The 24,609-nt window shown below is 40.6% G+C and overlaps 1 protein-coding gene across 2 annotated transcripts in view; it reads left to right on the top strand.

Moving 5' to 3' along the window:
• ESR2 (estrogen receptor 2) overlaps window positions 1-19,975 on the top strand; it is a gene marked incomplete at both ends in the record, with an annotated part of 34,937 nt that extends 14,962 nt beyond the window's left edge. Inside the window, 5 exons of one of the 2 annotated variants that reach the window (XM_084240659.1) lie at window positions 394-693; window positions 3,431-3,569; window positions 13,240-13,373; window positions 17,557-17,737; window positions 19,789-19,975. In XM_084240659.1, the coding sequence (XP_084096785.1) occupies window positions 394-693; window positions 3,431-3,569; window positions 13,240-13,373; window positions 17,557-17,737; window positions 19,789-19,975 (941 nt within the window). The remainder of the gene's footprint in view (window positions 1-393; window positions 694-3,430; window positions 3,570-13,239; window positions 13,374-17,556; window positions 17,738-19,788) is intronic. The other variant, XM_084240660.1, reaches the window with a different exon arrangement.
• Window positions 19,976-24,609: the final 4,634 nt, after the last annotated feature.

The raw sequence follows: 24,609 nt of genomic DNA, 5'->3' as shown, positions 1-24,609 counted from the left end.
TAGTTTTTTGTTGATTTTGATTTTCACTTTCTTATAGTTATTCATTTTCCTGGTCCCTTATTTAAGTTTTCCAGATTCCTGCTATGAGTGAGACCATCCGGTATTTTTCTTTTTCTTTCTGGCTTATGAAATGGAGATCTTAAGGTTATTTGGGCTATTGTCTCTAAAAAGTCATGTTACTTTTGGAGTCACAATTGCAGTAATCTTTGGTACATACCCTACAGCCTCCAGAAAATAAACCAGTCTTCTGTTCTAAGACACATTCTGAAAATAGACTTAAATTTTACAGTAATGTCATTGCTTCATTTTTACCCTGGTGACTCAAGGAACTTGAATGCTGGATTGGGGAAGAGATGGAGAAAGCACTATGTTATCATCTGCTTTCTGCTTTAGGCTCCCGGAGAGAAAGGTGTGGGTATCGTATAATGCGTAGGCAGAGAAATTCTGATGAGCAGCTGCATTGCCTGAGCAAAGCCAAGAGAAATAGTGGACATGTGACCCGGGTGAAGGAGCTGCTGCTGAGCGCCCTGAGTCCAGAGCACTTGGTTCTCACGCTACTTGAGGCAGAACCACCCAACGTGCTAGTGAGCCGGCCCAGCACGCCCTTCACTGAGGCCTCCATGATGATGTCCCTGACCAAACTGGCTGACAAAGAACTGGTGCACATGATTGGTTGGGCCAAGAAAATTCCAGGTAGGGCTTTCTGGTCTTATCTTTGCATTTATTATAGAAAAGGCCTGTCCCTAACATTTATAAGGCAGTAGTGCAAAATGGAGGTTCATAAACTGTCTCCATATTTAACAATTTGATAATTTTATTTATAAACTTTAAAATATGTTCATCCTATCTTGGTATATGTACTTTCAGCATGTTCTGGAAGGCCAGTTCTTATACTCATCTGAGCTCTTCACCGGACATGACAGTACGGGATTTGTATATGGCTGCACTTTTCTATTTCCAACTCTTTTGACCCACCCCAGACTATCCTAGACAGCCTTGTGAACAGCCTGTCTTACATATGCATATCTCCTATGGACACCAGCCTGTTGGTTACCTCTCATGCCTAGATATGTTCTGGGAAGAAACCTATCTAGGTCCTGGAGGTACATGCATAGGGACCATTTGGGGGAAAAAAATGTAGGTCCTGGAACCTGGAGCATGGTCTGAAAAGAAGATCTCCACATTCGCTTGTCTCTTGGCTGTGAAATCCTTGCCTGGAAAGGAGGGCTCTAGTTAGGTGAGGGCAAGGTGGGATACAGCATGAACAGTAAGAAAGTGAAACTTGTCAGATGCAAAGTAGGGACTTGTAAAATATTGTTCTAATAGAGAAATCAGTATTTTGTACAAAAATGAATATATGTGGATAAATAGAATAAATCAGTAACTGAAGTGACAAAAATCATTAATAAACTTGGAATGTCATCATGAGTTATTATTTGGAACCTGCATTTTCCATCCTATAATGTTGTCACTTCCACAGGCTGGTTTGTAATGTGGACTTGAAATACTGCATTAAGCTAAAATTACTATCTAGTTACTATTTGATTTGATGCTTCTGTGAAAGAGTGAATCTAGGATTCTAACACAGAATGGCAGCAATCTGTCATCCCTGAAAGGGTTTCTCCTTGCATATATTTACATTTGTATAAGAAATAAGTCCTCTCCAAATTCTAAGTCACTAGAGAAATTCTCATGATTTGGGAGCAGCCACTGGATTAGGCAAACTGAAAAGGCTGGGAGGGGGTGAGAAGCTGGGTGAAGCGCTGTCCAGGTAAAGAGCTGTGGGAACCAAGGGCTTCTTGAGCTTCCTGAGGATTTACTGATTTCCAGTTTTGTTTCAAGAGTTTAGCATTGTCACCTTTGCTAGAACTATTTTATTTTCTAATGCACTTTCTGAGAGGAGACAGAACTGATGCAGTTTCTTCCAGCTTTTGCTTTACATCTATCCCAAGCACTGTTTTTCAGAACTTCATGTGGAGAGTGGTGGTGAAATTAATTATTGTTACCAAAATGAAAATTCATACATTGTGCAAAAATGAAAAATGATGTAAGAATTATATAAACTAAAATATTAAAAAAGGGAAAAAAAGTAATTATTGTTGAAAGCTGGATAGCTTCTTTGTTCCATAATAAAACTGAGCTCTTAAGCTGCATTAGTCCTTCAATTTTCAAAAATTTGGGCATAGTCTAGAGATGTGATTTCCTGGTCCCTTTCTCTTTGCTGATGTAGTCATTGTCCAAACCAAACAAATACTAAAATACCATCTAGGTCTGATCTTGCTGAATTCTTTCAAGTATAAAAAGCTGGATTTTCCTTGGCCAGGTTTGTTGTCTATAACAGTGGGTGAGATTGGAACGTGTATACATATTAGGAGTATGAACTGAGCCTGGGAAAGGATTTAGCTATCTTTCCAGTCATTCCTCCATTGAATTCTTCTTTGTGCAGATTTGCATCATAATTGTTCAAAGACTTGAACCACATGTGCTTTCTGTGCCATAGTTTCCTTATCTGTAAAGTGAGGATAAGAGATCCTACATGTAGGAAATTCTCAGATGTAGGCATTATTGCCCCCATTTTTCCTATAAGAAAACATACTTAAAAAGAGATTAGGTAACTAACTAGGAAGAGGTTGAGCTGGGACTTACTATAATCCATTACACTCCAAGGCCATGCGTTTGGTAACTGTATTTGTATTACACTGTCCCTCCTCATATCAGGGCTGCGGAGGAAGCACCGGCCATCCCTGCTTTACTTTTGAAGTGCTCACCTCCCTAGAAATTACCTGTTTTCTTTCCAGTTCTATAATCTACACATGCTACTAGGCTATCAGGATGTCAAATCTCCATTCATTGTTACATTCATTCTTCCTGATCGAATAGCCCAGTAATGGTGCTCCTACTCAGAAGAAAGATTCTGAACTGGATGGGAAATTTTAGGCAATTGGAGAAATCACTTCACTTAAAGTTTTGTCTTTCTGCAGTGACTGGTGCTGTTCTCTTTCCACATCCCCCACACCCAATGTCCCAAACACACTCCTCCTGGCCCCAATCATTAACTAGGCCAGATAGGCAGTCCCTCTGGATGGCAGCTGAGCATTAATTTTCTTATTGCTATAGAGGAATTACTAGGATATAACTAACAAAGTCAGTGCCAGCTTTCTATTTTTCCCTATCACCTGTGTGGGGAGCGGTTTATGTCCAGGCAAGAGCCCTTTGTAAATTCTAAATTATTTGTTTCTAGAGGGATACAAGACTTAAAATTGTACCCCTTAAGTTCAAAAGGGCTATTTAGCATTTAACCACAACTTTATAATATTGTTTCTTTGTATTGTTTGTGCCTTCTTAGCTTTTAAAACTTGTTCTGTTTCTATAGAAACAGGGAACTGAGGAGGAGAGGTGGATGTGTCTCATGGCCTGTTGCTTTCCCCAGGCTTTGTGGAGCTCAGTCTGTATGACCAAGTGCGGCTCTTGGAGAGCTGCTGGCTGGAGGTGTTAATGTTGGGGCTGATGTGGCGCTCGATCGATCACCCTGGCAAGCTCATCTTTGCTCCAGACCTCGTTCTGGACAGGTGAGAAAAAAAATGCATTGTGTTTTTTCTCCAACCTGTTTGAGTGAGAGGTACTTAGTGAAGTGGGAACAAAATCCTGGATACTGCAATTCAAATCTGACGCTTGAAAGGACAATTAAGAGGATGGTAATGTCATGAGCTCCTTTGCTCATGACATGGAGAGGGTGGGTGTAAGGATTCAATCCTTTGATGGCATTCACATGCTGGGTCATAACAGGCTATTACCAGGGCCTGTGTCCTGCAGTGTATGTCTCCTCTAAGTCTACAAGTGAACTTAGATTTTTCTGCATTAAAAAATTCCATTTTCAAGTTAAAATAATAACTTTTAATAACAGTTAATATTAAAATATTAACTGTTCTTTCCATTTTAGGAACCAACTATATCTATCTGAATAGGTGATAAAATTCATGCTTTAAACTCACTCTAGTTGCAGATATTATATAGTATTTTGGCAATAGTGGTAGAAGAAACGGTTATTAAAACCAGACAAAAGCTAATGGAAACTGGAGAATGATGGCACCAATACCATAACTTTCAAAGTTGGGACAAAAAGAGGAACCAAAATTTAACTGACTTAGGTGAACTGTTCGTGGAGGGAAATCTGTAATCTGTAACAACACTAAAGCTTTTTAGTAGGAAAAGTAGAATGAGTTTGAATACTGTGCAAATCTTCATGGAATTGATTTCCACATTCCTTATATTGAAAAAGTGCTAGTGTTGAATGTTCAGTCACATTTGATTCTGTGGGCAGGGCAGAAGGATGCCTAGTATTTGAATGGGAATTATCTGTTCCCAACTCTTGGTATTACCTCTTTAGATCATAAGAAGCTCCCCATGCATATATTGTGTGGATATAAAGTGATACTTGAAGGGATTAACACCCTTTTTGCCTGTTGTCATAGATGACAGCATTGGCAAAGAACATTCTAAGTAACAGAGATGTTTTGGCAGAGAACAGAACCATTGTGAAGAGCTGGAGCATGGGTTGTGGCTCAAGCAGAAGGAAGCCCAGGTGGTGAACCACAGAGGGAGGTTTTGAAAATGCAGGCACTCAAACAAATAACAATCAAATAACAAGTAACAATCAAAATAACTCACTTATTGACTTGTATGTGCCGGGCACCATTTGAGTACTTGCTGGGTGTTAATTTATTTCATTTTTGCAACAGCCCTTTGTGAGTAAGCACCATTATTATCCCCAACCATCAGATAATGAAATGGGAGGTTAGCAAACTTGCCTGTAGTAACAGTGTGGTAAGTGGGTGGAGCTGGACTTGGGGACCTGGCTGCTAAGTCCATGCTCTTAACTACAACACACATGCCTCTCAGTTAGCAGATGATTGGAAGGGAAAAGAGGAGGAGGTTAAAATGCAAACTTTCTACTTTATTCTTTTGCCTTAAAACCACTCTCTTCTACTCTTTCCACTTCAGAAATCCTGCTCCTGTTTGTCATCTCAGGGTATCATGTTGTAAAGTAGACTGAGAGGCCAAGCACCCAACCAAACCTTCACTCTCATCCATTCCTTCATTCACTCATTATGTTCCACTTGAAGTTTAAATAAGGCTCTCTCAAGTTTCTCTCTCTCTCTCTCTCTCTCTCTCTCTCACACACACACACACACACACACACACAAATATCTACACATAAATAATTGTGTGAGTAGTTAGTGCTATGAAGAAGTTCCATCCTTGATGAACTAATAAATTTCCAGATATAAGGGTTATTTTTTTTTCTTGATTTCTAAATAGACTCCCTATTTAGTGTGATTTTTGATGACTTTCATTCCTGGTTTTTAGTACAATTAACTCTTTTTATGAGTTCCTTAATTCCTTTAGGATATGTTACTATAAATTGACACAAGTCCTGAATTGATTTTTGTTTTGCTTTTTGATTAATAGAAGACAAAGGAAAAGCTGTTTTTCTTACAAACTATTTTTTAAAATTGAGATATAATTGACATATTATGTGTCCAACATAATGAGTCTATATATGTAGATGATCACTACAATAAGTCTGGTTAACATCCATCACTGCACAGTTATTTTTTTTTCTTATAACGAGAATTTTAAAGATTTACTTTCTTAGCAACTTTTAAATACTTAATAGAGTATTATTAATTATACTCACCATGCTGTATATTACAGCCCCAGATTTTATTTTATTACTATAAGTTTATTCCTTCTGAATACCTTTACTGGTTCTACATACCCACTCTTTCATCTCTGGCAACCATCTATTTGTTCTTTTTTAGAGTGCACATAGAGGGCCTCCTTTGTGGCAAAGGGCTTAAGTCTCAGCTCTACCACCTTAAAGGCCCACCACAAGGGCTTGAGTTTGGCCTGAGTTCAGTCCCTGACAGGGAGCTGACCCACGTGGTGCAGCAGACCTCACCTGTCTTACCTGCTGCTCCCCTCAGCAGTGTATTTCAGTAGATCTGCCTGTTCTGCTCCCCACTCTGTTTCTGGCAAATCTTCTTATCACCCACATCTCTGGCCTGCACCCCAGTTCTACACAAAAATAAAATCTTTTTTTTTTTTTTTTAAATTTGCACATTTGACTAGGGTCATACAGTATTTATTGTTCTGAGTGATTTCACTTAGCATATGTTGTCAAGGTCCAGCCATTGTTATTGCAAATGGCAGTATTTTCTTCTCTTTTTTAAAATGATTAATATTCCATTGTATATACAAGTTTCTCCTGCTATCTGAAAACTGAATACTTGGTAGGTTTTTTGTTTGTTTATTTGTTTTTTGAGCCCTGGATTGCTATTGCCATTTTTTATATGAAAATATTTTGAGTATTCATAGACACCCCCAAAATAACTACCAAATCATAACAGGAATATTTTACTTTTGGATAGCAGAGGAAACCTGAATACACCACAGTTTCTTTATCCAGTCATCAGTAGACACTTAGGTTATTTTCATGTTTTGGCTACTGTAAATAATGCTGCAATGAAATAGTACTGAAAGCCAATGCGGGTGATTTTGTTTGGGTTACTGTTTTTGTTTCCTTTGGATAAATACCACAAGTGAAATTTCTGGATCATACTGTAGGTCTATTTTTAATTTCAAGGAAGCTTCATACTCTTTTCCATAGTGACCGTACCAATTTACATACCCACTAACAGTATGCAAGTCCACATCCTCATGAACATTTCTATATCTTATTTTGATAATAACCTAACAGGTGTGAGGTGATATCTCGTTGTGGTTTTGGTTCTTACACACTGGTTTCAATAGACTTTAAATATTTGAAAGTACTATGTTTCATGGCATAGAAAAATAATTTATTTGACTGAGTAGAAATTGTAATGCATTCATATGAAGCAGGAAATTTTTTTTGTAGGACTGGTATTTTGTTGTAATTCCTACTTAAAAAAAAAATACATTTAGGGGCCTCACTGGTGGCGCAGCGGTTGAGCACTGGGTTGTGAAGCTGCCTGTGGCCTCTGCAGTGCCGGTTTGATCCCCGGCCTCTGGGCGAGGGTCCCACATGGCGCGCAGACCTTTCCTGCCGCCTGCTGCTCCCCTCAGCAGTGTACTTCGTCACTCTGCCTGTTCTGCTCTCCGCTCTGACTGTGGTGAATTCTCTCACCCTCCTGCGCTTCTGACTGTACCCAGTGCTTGTATAAATAAATAAATCTTAAAAAAAAAATTTAAAAAATGCATTAGCTTTGTAAATTCTAGAATTTCAAGCCTAAGATTCTTAGTGCATTTATTATACGGGTAAATATGCTTTTATAATGGGAGAAGTTACTTAAAAAATGTTACTTGAAAGGTCAGGGATCATGCCCTGTAAAGGAGGTCTTAAATGAATCGTATTTGCAATGTGAATGAGTAGTTTCTATGTTAGTTGAAAATAACTGTCAAGTTGGTGACGTGACCATATGAACAGTGAATACCATTAAGTTAACCCATTTGCGGTTACCGAGATTGCTTCCCTCTATTCTTGTTGAGCTTTGCGCTGCAAGAAAACATGAACCTACTTTGGATGAAAGGAAAATTTAGTTATCTCAGCTTATTTCTAACAAACTAGTTCTTTTTTTTAATCTTTTTTTTTTAAAAGATTTATTTATTTATACAAACACTGGGTACAGTCAGAAGCGTGGGAGGGTGAGAGATTCACCAGCGCCAGAGAGGGGGGAGCAGAACAAACAGGAGGACTGAAGTACACTGCTGAGGGGAGCAGTGGGCACGGCAGGAGAGGTCTGCGCGCCATGTGGGACCCTCGCCCAGAACCTGGGAATCGAACTGGCGCTGCAGAGGCTGCCGGCAGCTTCGCAGCCCAGCGCTCAACCGCTGCGCCACTGGGAAGGCCCCAAACTAGTTCTTTTGGTAACCTCTGCAACCACATATTTATGAAGTTCTCCCACAGAATCTTAAGCTTCTACTTGCTTCCCAAATCATATGTTCTAAGATACTGCTATATCCTTAGCATCAAGTCAGAGTAAGTTTGGGTCTGGGCTTGGATTCCCTTGTGGATGTTTATGTTAATTACTCATGTAATTATGAATGTACTGAGTTTTCTCATCCTAGTTACTTAACGTTCTTCAGGATACTCACAGAATTTTTACTTCTAAATTTTCATTTTTAATAATCATGTCAGTTGCACTTCAGTATTTAAATTCTTTTTGTTAGGAAGCCTTGAGTCCTCTACCCCACTGTCACTGGCACAGAGGTAGACTGTTGTCTGTAGCCACATGTGTTCTGTCAGCAGATACACGTGTAGGTACAAAATAGTGTATCTCAAAGCGAGGCCCACTCATTGAACATTTTATTCTTGGTATAAGAGTATTTTTATTTTATAAAGCAATAGTTATATGATTTCCCAAGGTAATTGCTCATTTTATTTTATTCTTTTTTTAATTTTAATTTTTGGGTTACATTTTTCTTATTTTTATTTAGTACTGGTTTATGGACAAATTATATGCAAAAATAAATTTCTATAAGTAGATTAGCTTGATTGATATATTGTTTTAATTTTTAACATTCAAATTGTATGTCCTTTATCTTTAATTCAAGCCTTTTATCCTATCATTTCTTACTCATAGTTCAGTTTCATTTCATAATTAAAAAATAAATGAAATAGTTATTAATTCTTTCAATGTTCTTCCTATCTCTGTTCTGTGTAACTGTTCCTAAAGCAGAACTTTATAAGGGCATCATTTATGGGTTGTACCTATCACTTTTATAGTTTTCATATATTTTCTAGAAGTGTGTTTGGTTTCTATAGCTTGTGAAATGAATGAAGTTCTAACCTTGGCACCCTTAAATAAAATGGTTGGTCCTAACACCTGTTAGAGAAAGCAATCAGACCTACTTCTTTTTTTTTTTTTTAAAGATTTATTTTATTTATTTATACAAGCACTGGGTACAGTCAGAAACGCAGGAGGGTGAGAGAATTCACCAGAGCCAGAGCGGGGAACAGACCAGGCAGACTGACGAAGTACACTGCTGAGGGGAGCAGCGGGCGGCAGGAAAGGTCTGCGTGCCATGTGGGACCCTCGCCCAGTGGGCGGGGATTGAGTGCTGCAGAGGCTATGGGCAGCTTTGCAACCCAGCACTCAACTGCTGCGCCACCAGGGAGGCCCTCAGACCTAGTTCTTTAGAACTGGCAGAGAAAGTGAGATATAGGGCCTCCCCGGTGGCGCAGCAGTTGAGCGCTGGGTTGCGAAGCTGCCTGCAGCCTCTGCAGCCTTGGTTCAATCCCCGGCTGCTCCCCGGCCACCAGAGGAGGGTCCCACATGGCGCGCAGACCTCTCCTGCCGCCCGCTGCTCCCCTCAGCAGTGTACTTCGGTCCTTCTGCCTGCTCTGCTCCCCACTCTGGCTCTGGTGAATTCTCTCACCCTCCCGCGCTTCTGACTGTACCCAGTGCTTGTATAAATAAATAAATCGTTATAAAAAAAATTAAAAAAAAGTGAGATATAGCATTTTATCAAGGTTTAAGATGCTCTAGAATGTAAACTCCCCTTCCATTTTTGAAATATGAATTTGCATTAAAAAGGACATATTTAAAAAGAAGGACATGTATTTTAATGAGAAAATAGTACCAATTTTAGTACTTAGGAACGTGTTCTTAGGCAAAAGTGGCAACTTTGGGAAACAGAATTGATTTCATATAAGACCCTTCCTGTGCTACTTGGGGAGGGGTGTGTGTGTGTGTGTGTGTGTATGTGCACATGTGTGCAGAAAACCTCACCTCTGACTTCTTTCTTGCAGTTGGGTAAAGAGCCAAACTGTGAAACCTAGCACGCAGGACATGCTAGGCTTTTTGTTTTTGTCCCTCAGACATTTTACAACTAGTTTTTCTTGGCATCAGATGTCTGCAAACCCAACAATTACAGTGTCTAGTAATTATTCTCAGAGTGATTTGGTGATGTGGCCAGAGGGGCACTCAAGGAAGTGTTTCTGGTGCCCCTGGGGCAGGGCAGGTAGGAAGAAGAGGTGTGGGGAGATTTGGGGTTTTCTACAGATATTGGACCCCTTTACCTAGGGCTCTGTTTCTTCTAGGTGGCCTTTTCCTATGAGTTACTTCTTGGGGTGTTATATTGATGATTTTTAGATAGCCTTAACTGGTTGCAGAAATTGCCTTTTTTTTTTTTTTGACGGTGAGCATCTGGCATGCCTGTGGCTTTGAGTCTGCAGGGGTATGAATGCTTTGGAACACAGGATCCTGATGAGCTGCCTTCGTAGCACAGTATCAGATGGGAAAAGCTTCTTCAGGATTACTTTTATTTAAAAAAAAAGATTTTTTTATTTATGCATATAAGAACTGGGGTGTAGGCCAAAGGTGCAGGGTGGTGGGGGTGGAGGTGGGGGGAGATGAGAAGATTCACCAGAGACAGAGTGGGAAGCAGAACAGGCTGATCTATTGAAATACACTGCTGAGGGGAGCAGCAGGTGATACTTAGACAGGAGAGGTCTGCTGAGCCATGTGGGTTAGCTCCCTGGCAGGGGATCGAATTCATACTGCAGTGACTGGCAATAGCTTGATAGCACTGAGACCCCTGCGCCACCAGAGAGGCCCTTCATCAGGATTATTGGTTGTCAGTGTATTTTTTTTTCTATTTTCAGAATTTTATCTATTAAAATTTTTTTTTATCAAGAGGATATACATGGTAACAAGTAATATAATATTGACACAAGTTATTGACAAAAAGCAACCACATGCAGTCTTCATCCAGAGGTTGTCAGTGTATTTAAATTCTACATAGACACTTCTCCTAGCCACTACCATCACCACTAAAAATGTCTTGATTTGGGCTTGGGAGAATGAGGGGACTTTGAAGATCTCAGGTCCTGAACTTGCTTGCAGGAGCTGTTACTGAGAATGAAACTTGGAGAAAACTCCTGCTGCAACCCCTGTCCTTCACTGTGCACTGCAGGCTTTTAGAAGCAAGTGAAAGTTTCACAGCAAAATCCTCTAACCGCTTGTCAAGGATTTCAGATAACCTGATGACTGATGATAATAGAAAGTTTTCTTGGGAGCAATGAGATGGAATGATGTATCTGATTGGAGTGAATGGAAGCTGGTATTTTCTAGATAGAATTCAAGTAATTTACTTCAAAAATATACTTAAAAATTGATTTCTATAAGGCATGCTCAAAAGAATTTTTATTATATGGTTCAAAAATTGTTTAAAACTTTTGTCTAAAAACAATTTGTGGTGAAAAAGCAATTCTATCGAAGGGAGAATATATTTGCAAATCGTGTATCTGATAAGGGATATTCATATCCAAAGTATATAAATGATTTATATAACTCAACAGCAAAAAAATCAGTCCAAATCAAAATAGACATTTTCCCAAGGAAGACATATAAGTGGCTAATGAAAAGTGGGTGAACGAAAAGGTGCTGAACATCACTAGTCACCAGGAAAATGCAAATCAAAATCATAAAAAGATAACACCTCACACCTGTTAAAATGGCTATGATAACCAAAAGACAAAAAATAATGTGTTGTCAAGGATGTGGAGAAAAGGAAATCTTTGTGTACCATTGGGAGGGATTTATTAATAAATTGGTATAGTCACTATGGAAAACAGTATGGAGGTTCCTCAGTTAAAATAGAACTACCATATGATCCAATAGCTCTTCATCTAGGTATTTTTCTGAAGGAAAAATACTCAAAAGATATCCTCACCCATGTTCACTGGAGCATTATTTACAATAGCCAAGATATGAAAGCAACCCAAGGTTTCACCGAGGGATGAATGGATAAAGAAATTGTGTGTGTGGGGGGTCATAAAAAGGAAGGAAATCCTGCCATTTGTGACATGATGGACCTTGAGGGCATTATGCTAAGTGAAGTAAGAGAGAATGGCAAACACTGTATGATCTCACTTATATATCAAGAATCCTAAAAACAAAAACAAAACTCATAGATATGGAGAACAGATTGATAGTTGCCGGTGGTGGGTGTGTGGAATGGTGAAGGTATTCAGAAGGTACAAAGTTCCAGTAATAAAATAATTTTAGGTAATATAATGTACAGCATGGTGAGTATAGTTAATAATACTCTATTTTATATTTGAAAGTTGCTAAGAGTAAATCCTAAAAATTCTCATCATACGAAAAAAGTTGTAACTGTGTGGTGATGGATTAACTAGACTTACTGTGATTGTTTCACATTATATACAAATACTGAATAATTATGTTATACACCTGAAATTAATGTTACATGCCAATTATATATCAGTTAAAAAAAAACAAAAATAACCTTTGGCAAGTCAAAAGTTTCCATGTCTCCATTTCTGTCTTCCTTTCCTCATTCTAATCTACTATCTCTAATTATTATTTCTTTGTCGTACTAGCTTTTTTCAGGTTACATTTAAATGTCTCTTAGTTGCCCCACCATTGACTGAATAAGGAAATGAGAGTGAAGCCTTAGATATGAAGGATTAGAGCTTCTTGGGATAGTTACTTTTGTAACATCTTTATCAACACTTCAGACACCTATTGAAAGTCTCATTTTAGTAATATGTGTCTTATTGAGGCCTATTTGATCGAAATGGTTAAGACTGTAGATAATCAACAGAAATGGGATTCCTTTAAGAAAATACTCGGAAAATGTCATTCCAATATACATTTTTGCCTAAAATGTATTTACTCAAATGTTTGTTCCAGGGAAATATATGAAATGCCTGTCCTTTTTTTTTAACTTTTTTTTTTTTCTTAATAGAGGCATGTTTTTATTTATTTATTTGTTTGTTTGTTTGTTTGTTTTGTTTATACATGCACTGGGTACAGTCAGAAGTGCGGGAGGGTGAGAGAATTCACCAGAGCCAGAGCAGGGAGCAGAGCAGGCAGAAGGACCGAAGTACACTGCTGAGGGGAGCAGCAGGCGGCAGGAGAGGTCTATGCGCCAGGTGGGACCCTCCTCTGGTGGCCGGGAGCAGCCAGGGATCGAACCGGCGGCGCAGAGGCCGCGGGCAGCTTCGCAACCCAGCGCTCAACTGCTGTGCCACTGGGGAGGCTCTGCCTGTCCTTTTCTTATGACTGTAATTCTAGTAATTTCATATCGCTGCATCTGGTCTCATAACTACCTTCATATAATTAAAGAATGTTCATACAAAATGAAATTTGAGGTTAAAAAGTACTCCTTGCTGTTTTTGATTATGGCCTGAGCTGTATATTTTTTTAATTTCCAAATGAAATTTTGTAGGGATGAAGGAAAATGTGTTGAAGGAATTCTGGAAATCTTTGACATGCTTCTGGCAACAACTTCAAGGTTTCGTGAGTTAAAACTCCAACACAAAGAGTATCTCTGTGTCAAGGCCATGATCCTTCTCAACTCCAGTGAGTAACCACAGATCTGATTTATGGGGGAGAGGTGTTGTTTCTAGAACTTACATGGCATTAAGAAGAATATGAACTTTTTATTGAAAAAGGGGAAAATTAATTTTTCTGATTCCATATGTAAGAATTTAAATGTAATTAACTTTTGGTAACTTGAACATAATATATTCATTGGATGAATTACTGGTAGTAATTTTAAGTGGTTTAAGTCATTTCATTGGAAAAGAAAAAAAAAAACTAAAATGTGCCTTTCAGCATTTTTTCAATGTTTATACAGACATTTTATGTGGCTTTATGCATTTTCATTTACTGTTCTAGATTCTGCTTTTACAGATTCATTCCTTCACTTTATAAAGATGTTTAAGATAAAATCATTCTCTCAAATAGCTCATAGTGTAAGAAGGGAGAGAAAAAAGATAGTCCAAATCATTAAAATTATGATCTCAGTGCTATAATAAAGTATGTGGGATGTACTATGGGAAAATGGAGACATTTAAGTGGTTGCAGAAGGGAATGTTTAAGTCCTCTGGAGTGGGCAGATATTAGCTGGGATAAGAGGTGGAGGAACATGGGTGAGCCAGGAGCTGCTAGTCGTGCAGCAGAAGTGCAGAGCAGGTGAGTAGTGTTGTAAATGCAGGGCTGGCCAGGTTGAGAACTGCTGCTTGGGACACTGAGCAACCCTAGAAGAGGTTTAGGCAGGGGCACATCTTGGATAGAGTGGCTTTTGTGAAAGGTCGCTTCGGCATTTACGTGAAAGACAGAGAGGAGAGAGACCAGAAGGCCTGGGGCCAGTCAGAGTTAGGGAACGTGAGAGCCTGAACTACTTTGGTGTGGAGGGCCAAGGAGGAAGGGAACTCTAGGGGTTAGAGGTGGGAACTGAGAAAGATATGTCTGTGTTGTAAGCAAAATGGGGTTCATCAGCCTAGTTCTTTCCCAAGGTGACTTTATAGAAGTTAATAGTTTTGTATATAAAACTTTCCCCCTTTTAAAATTGATATAGTGTATTTCTTTCCCAAACTACAGTGGCATCTCTCCCTAAACCTTTTTTCAATGATGGAGTCTGAGCCTGCTGTGCTGCCCCCATAAGCTATAGAAGATCCCAGTCTTGCACCCTTGACAGTGAATGTTCATTTACAAAAGGTCTGACCCAAGAACCAAGACATTTTATCTAAAGGGAGTTTTGCTCAGATGTCAGGAGGCCCGAGGAGATTTTTTGTTACTATAATTTGGTTCTGAGATTTAATATATATTTTTAACAGATTTAGTGTGTTATAATCCACACGTTTACAGTATAAAATTAAGTGGGTTTTAGTGTATTCATAGACTTAGGCAACCATCATCACAACCAATTTTAGAATATTTTTATCACCTCCCCACAACCCTGTACTCCATAGCTATTACTCCATAGTCTCTGTCCTGCATACTCCCAGGCAATCACTAATCTCCTTTCTGTCTGCATAGATTTGCCTGTTCTGGAAAGTTTATATAAATAGAATCTTGCAAAATTTGGACCTTGTGACTGACTTTTTCCCCTTAGCATAATGTTTTCAGTGTTCACTCATGTAGTAGCATGATTCGATGCTACTAAATAATAGGTTCGATGACTAAATAATATCCCACTCTGTGGGTGATAGCACATTTTGTTTATCCATTCATTAGTTCATAGAATTTGGTTTATTTTCTCTTAGCTTTTTATGAGTAATGCTGCTGAGAATACCACCCTGTATATAGCTCAACAATTTATATTTTTAATTTTAGTGACAATTAAAATAAAAATCTTTATTTTCAATATTCCAAACTTTGCACTGAGACACGTCAGTCATGCGTTGCTTCACAATGTTTTGGTCAATCACACTCTGATTTTGTTATTGTAGTCCCAGTGGGTGGTACCTTATTGCTTGCGTTCTGCAGACTCTACCATCTATATTTGTGTAATTACACTATATGAGTGCAGAACAACAAAACCATCTAATGACATATTTCTCAGAATCTGTATTGTATCTGTATTGTTTGGTGATGTGTGACTATACTGATAAACTATTTTGTCTCCTATTACAATCCAAAGATGTAGTATTTCTTTATGACCATAGAAGTCCATGGAGCAGATGTCAGGTAGCAGAACAGATTAAAGGGTAGTTAAGAAAGCACTTGCTAATGCAGCTGAGGGCAATTTAGGGAAAATAAGCTTAAGATAATTTTTTTTATCCTATCAATTGAATAATTTCCCACATACCTGTGCATGAACATGTATAATTATCATTTTGATTATGGTAATGTGATTGGCTAAAACAATGCAAAAATTTGAACCTATGTGAATTCAAATTTTTCCATTTATGAGTGTTTACAAGTCATTGTACTAGGTGATGGGGAGATGTTGAAAAGCAAACTGAGTTCATGTCCTCGGTAGGCATTTATGTCCAGTCTCACTGAGGGTGGGAGGGAGCCAGAGCCCTGCCAGAGCTTCAGAGGTGAGCCCAAATCATACTTAGGGAGGGGTAGTAGGCTGATCAGGGAAACTTCCAGAGGGAAGTATATAATCAGGCTGGGATCTAAAGGAGGAAGGATATAAACAACAAGGGGGATATAAACAAGGATATATATAAACAAGGATATAAACAACAAGCATTTGTTCCTAAGCAGAAAGTTCAGCTTACAGGGCAAATTCAAGGAATTGGAAGTATGTTTCAAGATAAGGTGAGCTGATGATGAAAAGAGCAGGGAAGTTGTTAAAGATGCGTGAACGGATCTGCATTTGGGCAGCTTGAAAGGGGCACACCCGGTCAAGTGTGAGGACTTGTGTCCTCAGCAGTGGGAGGGCAGTTCATCTACTCTGAGGATCAATAGGAGGGTGAGGATGTGGAGAGTCAGGAAGTTTCTCACTGGAGAATGAGATGGGCAGGTGGATTAGAACTGTAGCTTCTGGGCTATTGTAAAAGATGAATACTTGAGATGTGTGTCATCAGACATCATGGAGCGACATAGCAAACAAGTAAAATTGCATCATTGTGGTTCAGCATGTCCTTTGTCTAATTGAACTGTGTTCAACTCAGTTGATCCAAGTTACCTTAACTGAACTGAACATGCCAATTTTAAATGGAGAACAAAAATTGCTGAAACAGATTCTATGGATGATGCAGTACCAGCAACCCTTCATTCTCATTATAGGCAAAAGTTGGCAGCTCCCCTGTTGATTTCACATATTTGCTATTTATCCTTACTTTGAAATCAAAAGTCTGGAAGAGAAGCTAATTATTTCCCTGCTTCCAGGCATCAGGGAGTCTGGGTAGGTGGTGGTAGGTCTTACCCACCGGTAAGAGGGGTGAGTGGTAGATGAGAGGGGTGGTGGATTAAGGGAGGGATAGAGAGAATGGAACAGGAGATTTACTTGTTATAACCATGGGAAGTTTGTGTATCTCAGAAGCTGGAGTCACAGGGAAACTAGACACAATGCAGGAAAGGTGGGGGAGCAACGTATCTCATGGAGTGGTTATGGGGACCTCAGGAAATGTGTTTTGAAGCTTTGCAAAATGAGGACCTGAGGCTGCAAAGCTGGGTAAACTGGGATGGGGTCGGAGAGTTAGAGACAGGTCTTTCTGACTCCAAATGTGTAGTCTTCCTGCTCATCAGGGTGCCAGCAGAGGGGGATGCCAAGGGCTGGACAGAGGTGGCAGTGGCCTTACTACAGCTGTCAGCACGTGGCACACATGAGGTGATGGGCATAGCAATTGTACTTAGGCTAGCCACACTTAGATGAGGGGTCCTTACAGAGGATAAGAGTAAAACCTTTGTCACTTTCTGATAATCCTATCTATGTATTTGAAGCATTTTGCAAAGCTTATGTATGTATCTGGCAAACACCATCCATGGTTTCTGGTCGCTAGATGCATTTACTGCCTTGCAAAGCCACACTTCTGGCCCAGATGGGCACTTGGAGAGGCCATTGAATCTGCCTTGCATTCAGCCAGGCTTTCCCCTCCAGCACAGTGATGACACTGGTTCTGGGGAAAGGACACAATGGGGAGGTGACATGTGCTTTTACCATTTCACCACGCATGCAGATGTCAGGGCAACCCAGATCAATTTGGCTTCCCTTCTGGAGAATATAGGCATGCTTAATGCCTGAGCACACAAGTTCCATTTCCCTTTCTCAGAGCAACTACTGTGACTGTCATTCTTTGTCCAGGTATGTACCCATTAACTGCAGCACCCCAGGAGGCTGAGAGCAGCCAGAAGCTAACTCACTTACTGAATGCTGTGACCGATGCCCTAGTCTGGGTGATCGCCAAGAGTGGCATCCCTTCCCAGCAGCAGTCCATCCGCCTGGCTAATCTGCTGATGCTTCTTTCTCATGTCAGGCATGCCAGGTACAATCCCTGGGGGCCTGCTCCACTAGGTGCGTGTGTGCATGTGCGTGTGTGTGTGTGGGGGGGCACAGTCTCAGAGGAGGGTGAAGAGTTTTGGGACAAGAATTTGTTGGTTTGAGATGGATAAGGTAGAATTGTCCTCTTGGAAGGAAAATGAATCCCTGAGCGGGAGTGTGGATTTTCCAGTCCTAAGGACTGTAATTGAAGTTGAGCACATCGTTTACAGTGAATGATGTCATGTGACACCTTTTCAGATCTTCCTGGCATCCTGGGTGGCGCATCTGTTTTTTAGTTGCTGGGCATTTTAGCTTGTTTACAGAGTTCTAAAAGGGGTGACTCCCCGCATGACGTGAACTCCACCCCTTTTTGCCCCTCAGGCTGGTGCCTGAGTCATTTTCCTGAGAGGCTAAACCCAGTTCTCCTGGGTCAGCACCTGAGGCTGGTGATCTGAGGAAGGCCAGAGCCTCAGGATATTAAGGATGAGACTCAGAGGACCTGTGATGCCAAGGTTGAGAAAGCAGGTGGAGTGAATTCAGGAGATGCAAGCTGTGGGTGCTGATGAAGGGTGACGACAGGGCCACAGGCTGAGGCTCAGTGCTGTGTCACCCCAGGGGTAGCCCACCCTGAGGCTGGATGAGCAGGTGAGGATGGAAGATAATTGCTCCCCTGAGGAGGGAAGTCTTAGGGACTGAACGGAAGACAACATACACTTCAAGAATTTCAATGAGGGGGATCAAATAAAAAAATGACCTCTGCCAGTTTCCTTTTTAATGACTCTTCAGCACACAACCACTTGTAGACCAGACAGTCCATCCTATTTTTGGATCTCATATTTGAAAATTTGCTTACTTATAAAATTTATAACCCTACTCTTTTTTTTAATTTTATTTTTATATAAAAAACAAATTTTTTCCCCAAACAATTGCAACCCCTTTATTTTGACCACAATCCCTCCCCCCCACCCCCCTCCCCTCATAAAGTGTCTCTGGTTCATAGTTTGTTGATTATGATTTTCACTTTCTTATAGATATTCATTTTCCTGGTCCCTTATTTAAGTTTTCTAGATTCCTGCTATGAGTGAGACCATCCGGTATTTTTCTTTTTCTTTCTGGCTTATTTCGCTGAGCATGATCCCTTCCAGCGCCATCCATGTTGCTGCAAATTGCATGTGTTGATCTTTTTTGAGTGCTGAGTAATATTCCATGGTGTGTATGTACCACATCTTCTTGATCCAGTCATCTATTTTTGGGCTATACTCTTTTGAGGTCATTCTTGTACAGTCACAGATTGGCGAAAAACTTCAGTTACCCATGCTTGCATCCTCAGCTGAGGGCAAATGAGCTGATGCCTGTCTTGTTTCGGTTCTCATCATATGTCCCTTACTGCTTGTTTTTACATTTTTGTGCTGTCTTAGAAATCTTACTGTTTAAAAACGGCCCCCCGCAAGCACAGTGCTCATGTGCTGTCTGTTTTTCCTAAGAGAACAAGGATGTGATGGGCCTCGTGGAGAAATATGTGTTGGATAAGCTTCATCCAGGCATGGTGGGGGGGGGGTTTGGGGGGAGGAGGGTGGTGGGGGTGGGGGTGTGTGTGTGTGTGTATGTACATACGTACATCTAGGCTGTGAATTGAATGTTAATTGATCAATGAAATATGTTCAATAAGGGGTCTTTAAAGAAAACAGGTTGCACATTACTCTATAAGGGTGTATATTAATCAACTGATAAAAATTGTGACCAGACCTCTTCGGAAGTGAACCTGGTGTTTCCCCCAGGAGTAATGGTTCAGTATTTGTTAATTCCGTCTTTGTATTAAATTTATAACACTAACTAGTGTGAACAGTGAGAATCCATTGCACTGTGCCAGGTGCTGTCAGGCCACAGTAGGTGGGTGGTGTAGATGATTGAAGGGGCCAGATGCCATTGAACCAAAGGGCTGGGGGAGATGCATGGGCTGTTGGGAATTGGGGATGGATGTGCTATGTGTGGGTAAGTTGGGGAAGAAATCAAGTTCCCAGGGCTGCTTCTCTCAGCACTTTTTTGCCCCCGTAGTAACAAGGGCATGGAACACCTACTCAGCATGAAGTGCAAAAACGTCGTCCCTGTCTACGACCTGCTGCTGGAGATGCTGAATGCCCACACACTTCGCGGGTCCAAGTCCTCCGTCGCAGGGTCTGGGGGCATCCCAGCAGAGGAGAGTAAGAGCAAAGAGGGCTTCCAGAACCCCCAGTTTCAGTGATGCCCAGCCCTGAGGTGAACCAGCTGCAGAGATCAGAGGCTGAAGCATGACAACAGCGTGAATCGTGAGCCCCAGAGGGAGTGGGTGGGCTTCCTTCTACTGTGTCCCTCCCTTGCTTATGGCGGACTTGGTCAGGTGCTGTCCTTCTCGACCTCCCCACTTCCCAGGAGTCAAGGTGAGAAGGCCAGACTTCCTTGTGACCAGGGTGTGCTTGAATGCAGTTTCTGTCTTGCTTGGTCCGCGGGGTCTCAGTGTGGACCCTTCCTTTCCATCTCCCTTGCATTCCTTTGGGAAACACCTGAGAGAGTGGTGGACATCCGAGTTGGAAGGGTTGTAAAGTAGACGGGGGCTGAATGTGGCACTCTCACAGGAAGGGACACCCCTTTATTCTGACATAAGCGGCCCTTCTTTGGCACCACTTGATTGTAGGATTGAAAAGCATGATGACAATCAATTTACTAATTTCGCATACCTGCCTCACAGGTCTGTATGGACTGAGGTCATATATTGCTACTACTCTGCTGAGGGCCAGAGGAATGGTGACCTAGGAGCCAGTGGTCGAGCTGGGACATGAGCCAGCTCTTTCCCTAGACCTTGTTGCCATCGTCACACAGACTCATTCCCCTTAAATTGCGTTCATAGGGCCTGAAAATTGTGTGTGTGCGATCACTTTCATGGAAGATTGTGGAGACTTATATCTTCCTGTCCCTGGAATTTCACTTTCTTAGAATGCTCTTGTCCCGAGGGGCCTTGTGTGTGTTCAAGAAAGGTTCATTGTAGAACAGGCTCTCTTCTGAGAGTGTCTCTTCTCTGGGGCAGCTGTCACATCAGCCATCCATGGGAGACGGGACACTGCAGGCTGTGTGTGGGGACGCTCTCCATGGAAGCCAGTGTGTCAGGTTCAGGGCCAATCTGTGTGACTTGGTGAGTTCAACACTTGAATGAGACCTGGTTTGTGAAGTCTACTTGAGAAAATATATAGGGATAATTATTTAAAGCAGAAAGAATTCTTTTATACCCTAGGGCTTTTTAAAAATATTTTCTTATTAGAACATTTTTATGGTGAGCTGGCTGATACAGAAACTGAGTAAAATATTAGCTCTTTTTCCAAGTGGAACATAAATAGGGCAAGAAATTACAACTTTTTAGAGAGTGAAATCCTCATACAAATTTTCAGGAACATTGTGATGCATATAATGAGTTGCATCTAGACTTTGGAGGTGAGTTTTATGATAGTGTTTTTAAAAATTGCCTTTTGAGAGGAGATGAAATAAATTTTCTTTTCAAAAGTACGTTTACTTTGGATAGCACATTCTCTATTTACTAAGTCATTAGAAAGATTAAATTCAAAGTGGTTCCTGCTAATGAGACCTTGAAGAATTCTTAACTTTGACACTGGTGCAATTTTACTAAAAGTTGAGTGAAGCTGTTTCAGAAATACTTGGAGACAGACCTAGAGGACACACCATTGTCTATATTCTGAGGTGGTTTGACGTTCTTAGTGACTCATTGTTGTGGCCTTTGTGAGATTTGGTACAGAAAGTATAAGCTTGATTTTATAGGAATCAGTATTATCCAGAAGGTCAACTTTCCTTCTTTCTGGCCACCTTAGAATCCCATGTGACAAACAGAGGGAATGTGAGGCTAGGAAGTGGGAAGTGGGAGCAAAGAGGGCAGCTTTGAACATTTATTTGCTGATGTAATGCTATTAACTATTTATACAGGAGACTACACAAGTCAGAAAAACAAAAAATGAAACCAAATGATGCAGTGGCTTATTATGCAGTAGTTAAGTTGGATTCTGATGCCCAAGGTAAGCACGAGTTTGGGCTCAGGTGTCCGAGCACCTTTCTATGCTAAATCCTTGCCTATCTGGACTAGTGCCTGCTCTCTATGAAAACACATCCAGAGTGTGCTTCTCATCTTCCTCAAATATTTCCTGCGTGCTTCCCAAGGCTGCTTGTCTAACTACACTTGAATTTAGCCAGCAAGGAGGCTGTGGCACTTTGGTGATTTCATCTTGGCTCATGTGTCACCTGATATGCTGGCAGTTTAGTCTACCCTGGGAGGGTCTTCTGTGCAAGGCTGTTGCTTAGACCAGGGTCTGAGACAAGTGAGCAGTTGAGATAACAAAGATATTCTTTGTATTGTTGAGCATAGCCTAGGTCCTTCCCTTCCTCCCTTGAGATGAAATGCTGTACACCTCCATGCCCATCAGTTCCAAGTACAGCCTTTATAAATGCCAGCAGCGTGCAAAGTCAGGCTGCCATTTTTGGGTATTTTGGATAAAGTCTCAGTGTCTATTTTAAAGATTAGTCATTTCTCTTTAATAGGCTTCCTTTTGGAGGTTGTCAAAAATGGTCCATGGACAATTTAAAATTGCCCCATGGCTACTGCAGTGATTTCAGTATTTTCAAGTACAGTTTTGCACTGAACTTTCAAGTTCAGTTCAGGAATTAATTAGGAACGATAAACCTGACAACTATCAGCAGGACTTGAATATGGGGGAAAAAAAAAAAAAAAGCCCAAAACATCGAACTATGCTTTATGTGCTAGGAAAAAGTGATTTTCGTTTTTGCTTCTCACTCTTGTGGCGAGATTCCTTTTCTCAATCTTGATTTATCATTTAATAAGGGAAACTTATTTGTAGAAGATGATGGAGATTTGGGCTTAATTCCAAAAACATGAGTGTCTAATATGGGGGCATATGGACAAACTTTAGTAAAGTAAGTTACCGTGGAAGAGTCTTACTATTGAGAACACTGGGAAAAGAGAAAGAGTGGCACCTGCATAGTCACAGGTGGGCGGGAGAGCTACTGCTCTGCCAAAAGGACATTGGAAGAGTGTTCACTCAGGTGCTGGGAGGACCCTCATGGGTCATCCCAGAGTGAGGTGCACAGTGAGTGTCAGGTCGTGGGTCTAACTGGGTGTCCCCTGATCTTTGCCGTGTTCCTGATCTAGTCTCAGCTCTGTCACATACTCGCTGTCCACAGGGGATTCAGTCCTAACAATCTTGGGGATTTTTCATGAAAAAATTGAGGTGGGAACATAGTATTAAGCTGTCAGACTAATATATCTGGAGGGCCTCAACTGTATTAAAAATAGTACAATACAAATTAACAAAAATTCTCCCGAGTGAGAGACTTTATCTTAAATATTTCCCCTGCTAACTCAGCTGGAAGGGCAATTATTTTAGATTTTAGTGAAAAAACAAAACAAAAAACCAGTAACCAATTCTTGGCAGAGCTACATATTACACACATATATAAAATAAGTTGAAGCACTTTTAAGTTGAGGCACTTTCTACCAACAAAATTTAGTTCTTATTTAAATCTGGTAAGGGGTTTGCATGTATAGACACCTCAAGTTCATGGTGAACCTTCAATTTCTAAGTCTATTTTGAAACAAAATATTTTTAAGATTTGACACATTTCTTTCAAAGCTGCTAAAATCTTTAAAAACTGGAATAAAGGCTATGTGAAGGAAATGATAAAAACATATCATTTAGTACCTGAAAACATTTGTGGGGCACTTGTTATATGATACGCACAGTTCTCAGTGCCTCATACACTCATATTTAGTGCTTTAAGTAGCTACTTTAATCCTAATTTTCTGGCCGTGGGAAATGAGAGGAGTAGAAGCAAACTTGCTCAAGGTCATATGGGGAGTAAGTGACAGAGCTGAACGCAGGCAGTTGAAGTTCAGTGCTGAAAGTAATCAGGCAGTTTAACTGGTTAAATATATACATTTAGACTGCAGAATCCCTCAAATTGAATGACCCAAATGGCTGCTCTAGTTTGATGGGGAACATGCCCCGTAGACACAGTAATGGAGCCTGCCTGGCCAGCACTTTTCCTGCCACAGAACTGGCCGTGAGAGTCCGCTGTTTGCAGCCAAGGCTCAGGGTAAAGCAGAGAGACTGTTAAGCTATGGTTGTTTTCTATGGTTCCTTTAGCTACCACCTTCTCAGCTTCTATAGGACTGCATGAACCTTTCCAGAATAGGCAGAAAGAAACAGATGAATGGTGACACTCCAGTCCTCCTATTCTAGGCTCATCAGCTAGTGCCGCCACCTCCTTCTGTCAGTTACTGCTTCCCTAGATGCTCTGAAGTGGGGTAAGTTCCTTAGAAATGTACCCCTGTAAAATTCTCACCCCCTTTTATGCATTGACACCTCCCTGTGGAGTCTGGTATACTATAGTGTGAAACACATGCCACTTATTTTTATAGCTCCAAAGTTGCTGGGATTTTGGCTCCTGTGGCAGGTTGTAGCTATGTGTTGTCTCTGTGATATATGATCTTCTTACAGTCATTTTTGTTTTGGAGTCAAGGATCCTATACACTGGTGGGACCACTGTTCTGTGATGGTGAGTTTTCTTTATGGGAAGGGCAGAGGTGTGATGATGATGCTGGCCCAGAGCAACTCCTGTTTATCTGCACAATCCATGTGGCTGCATTTTTTTTTCCAGTGTTGGGTGTCCATATGCCACAATTAACGGTCCTATAACTTTATTATTCAGTGGTCCTATGTACTCTAGAGCTTGGTGGCTACCTATGATTTGTAATTTTTTTTGGATGAATGCTTTATACCAAAAGCAGGCTTTTAAAATTTGAGCTTTTATACAAATGACTGT

The sequence above is a fragment of the Talpa europaea genome (genome assembly GCF_964194135.1).
Source record: "Talpa europaea genome assembly, chromosome: 8".
Lineage (NCBI taxonomy): Eukaryota > Metazoa > Chordata > Mammalia > Eulipotyphla > Talpidae > Talpa > Talpa europaea.
Note: the sequence above shows the minus strand (reverse complement) of the source record. Positions and strands in the feature narration are given on the sequence as shown.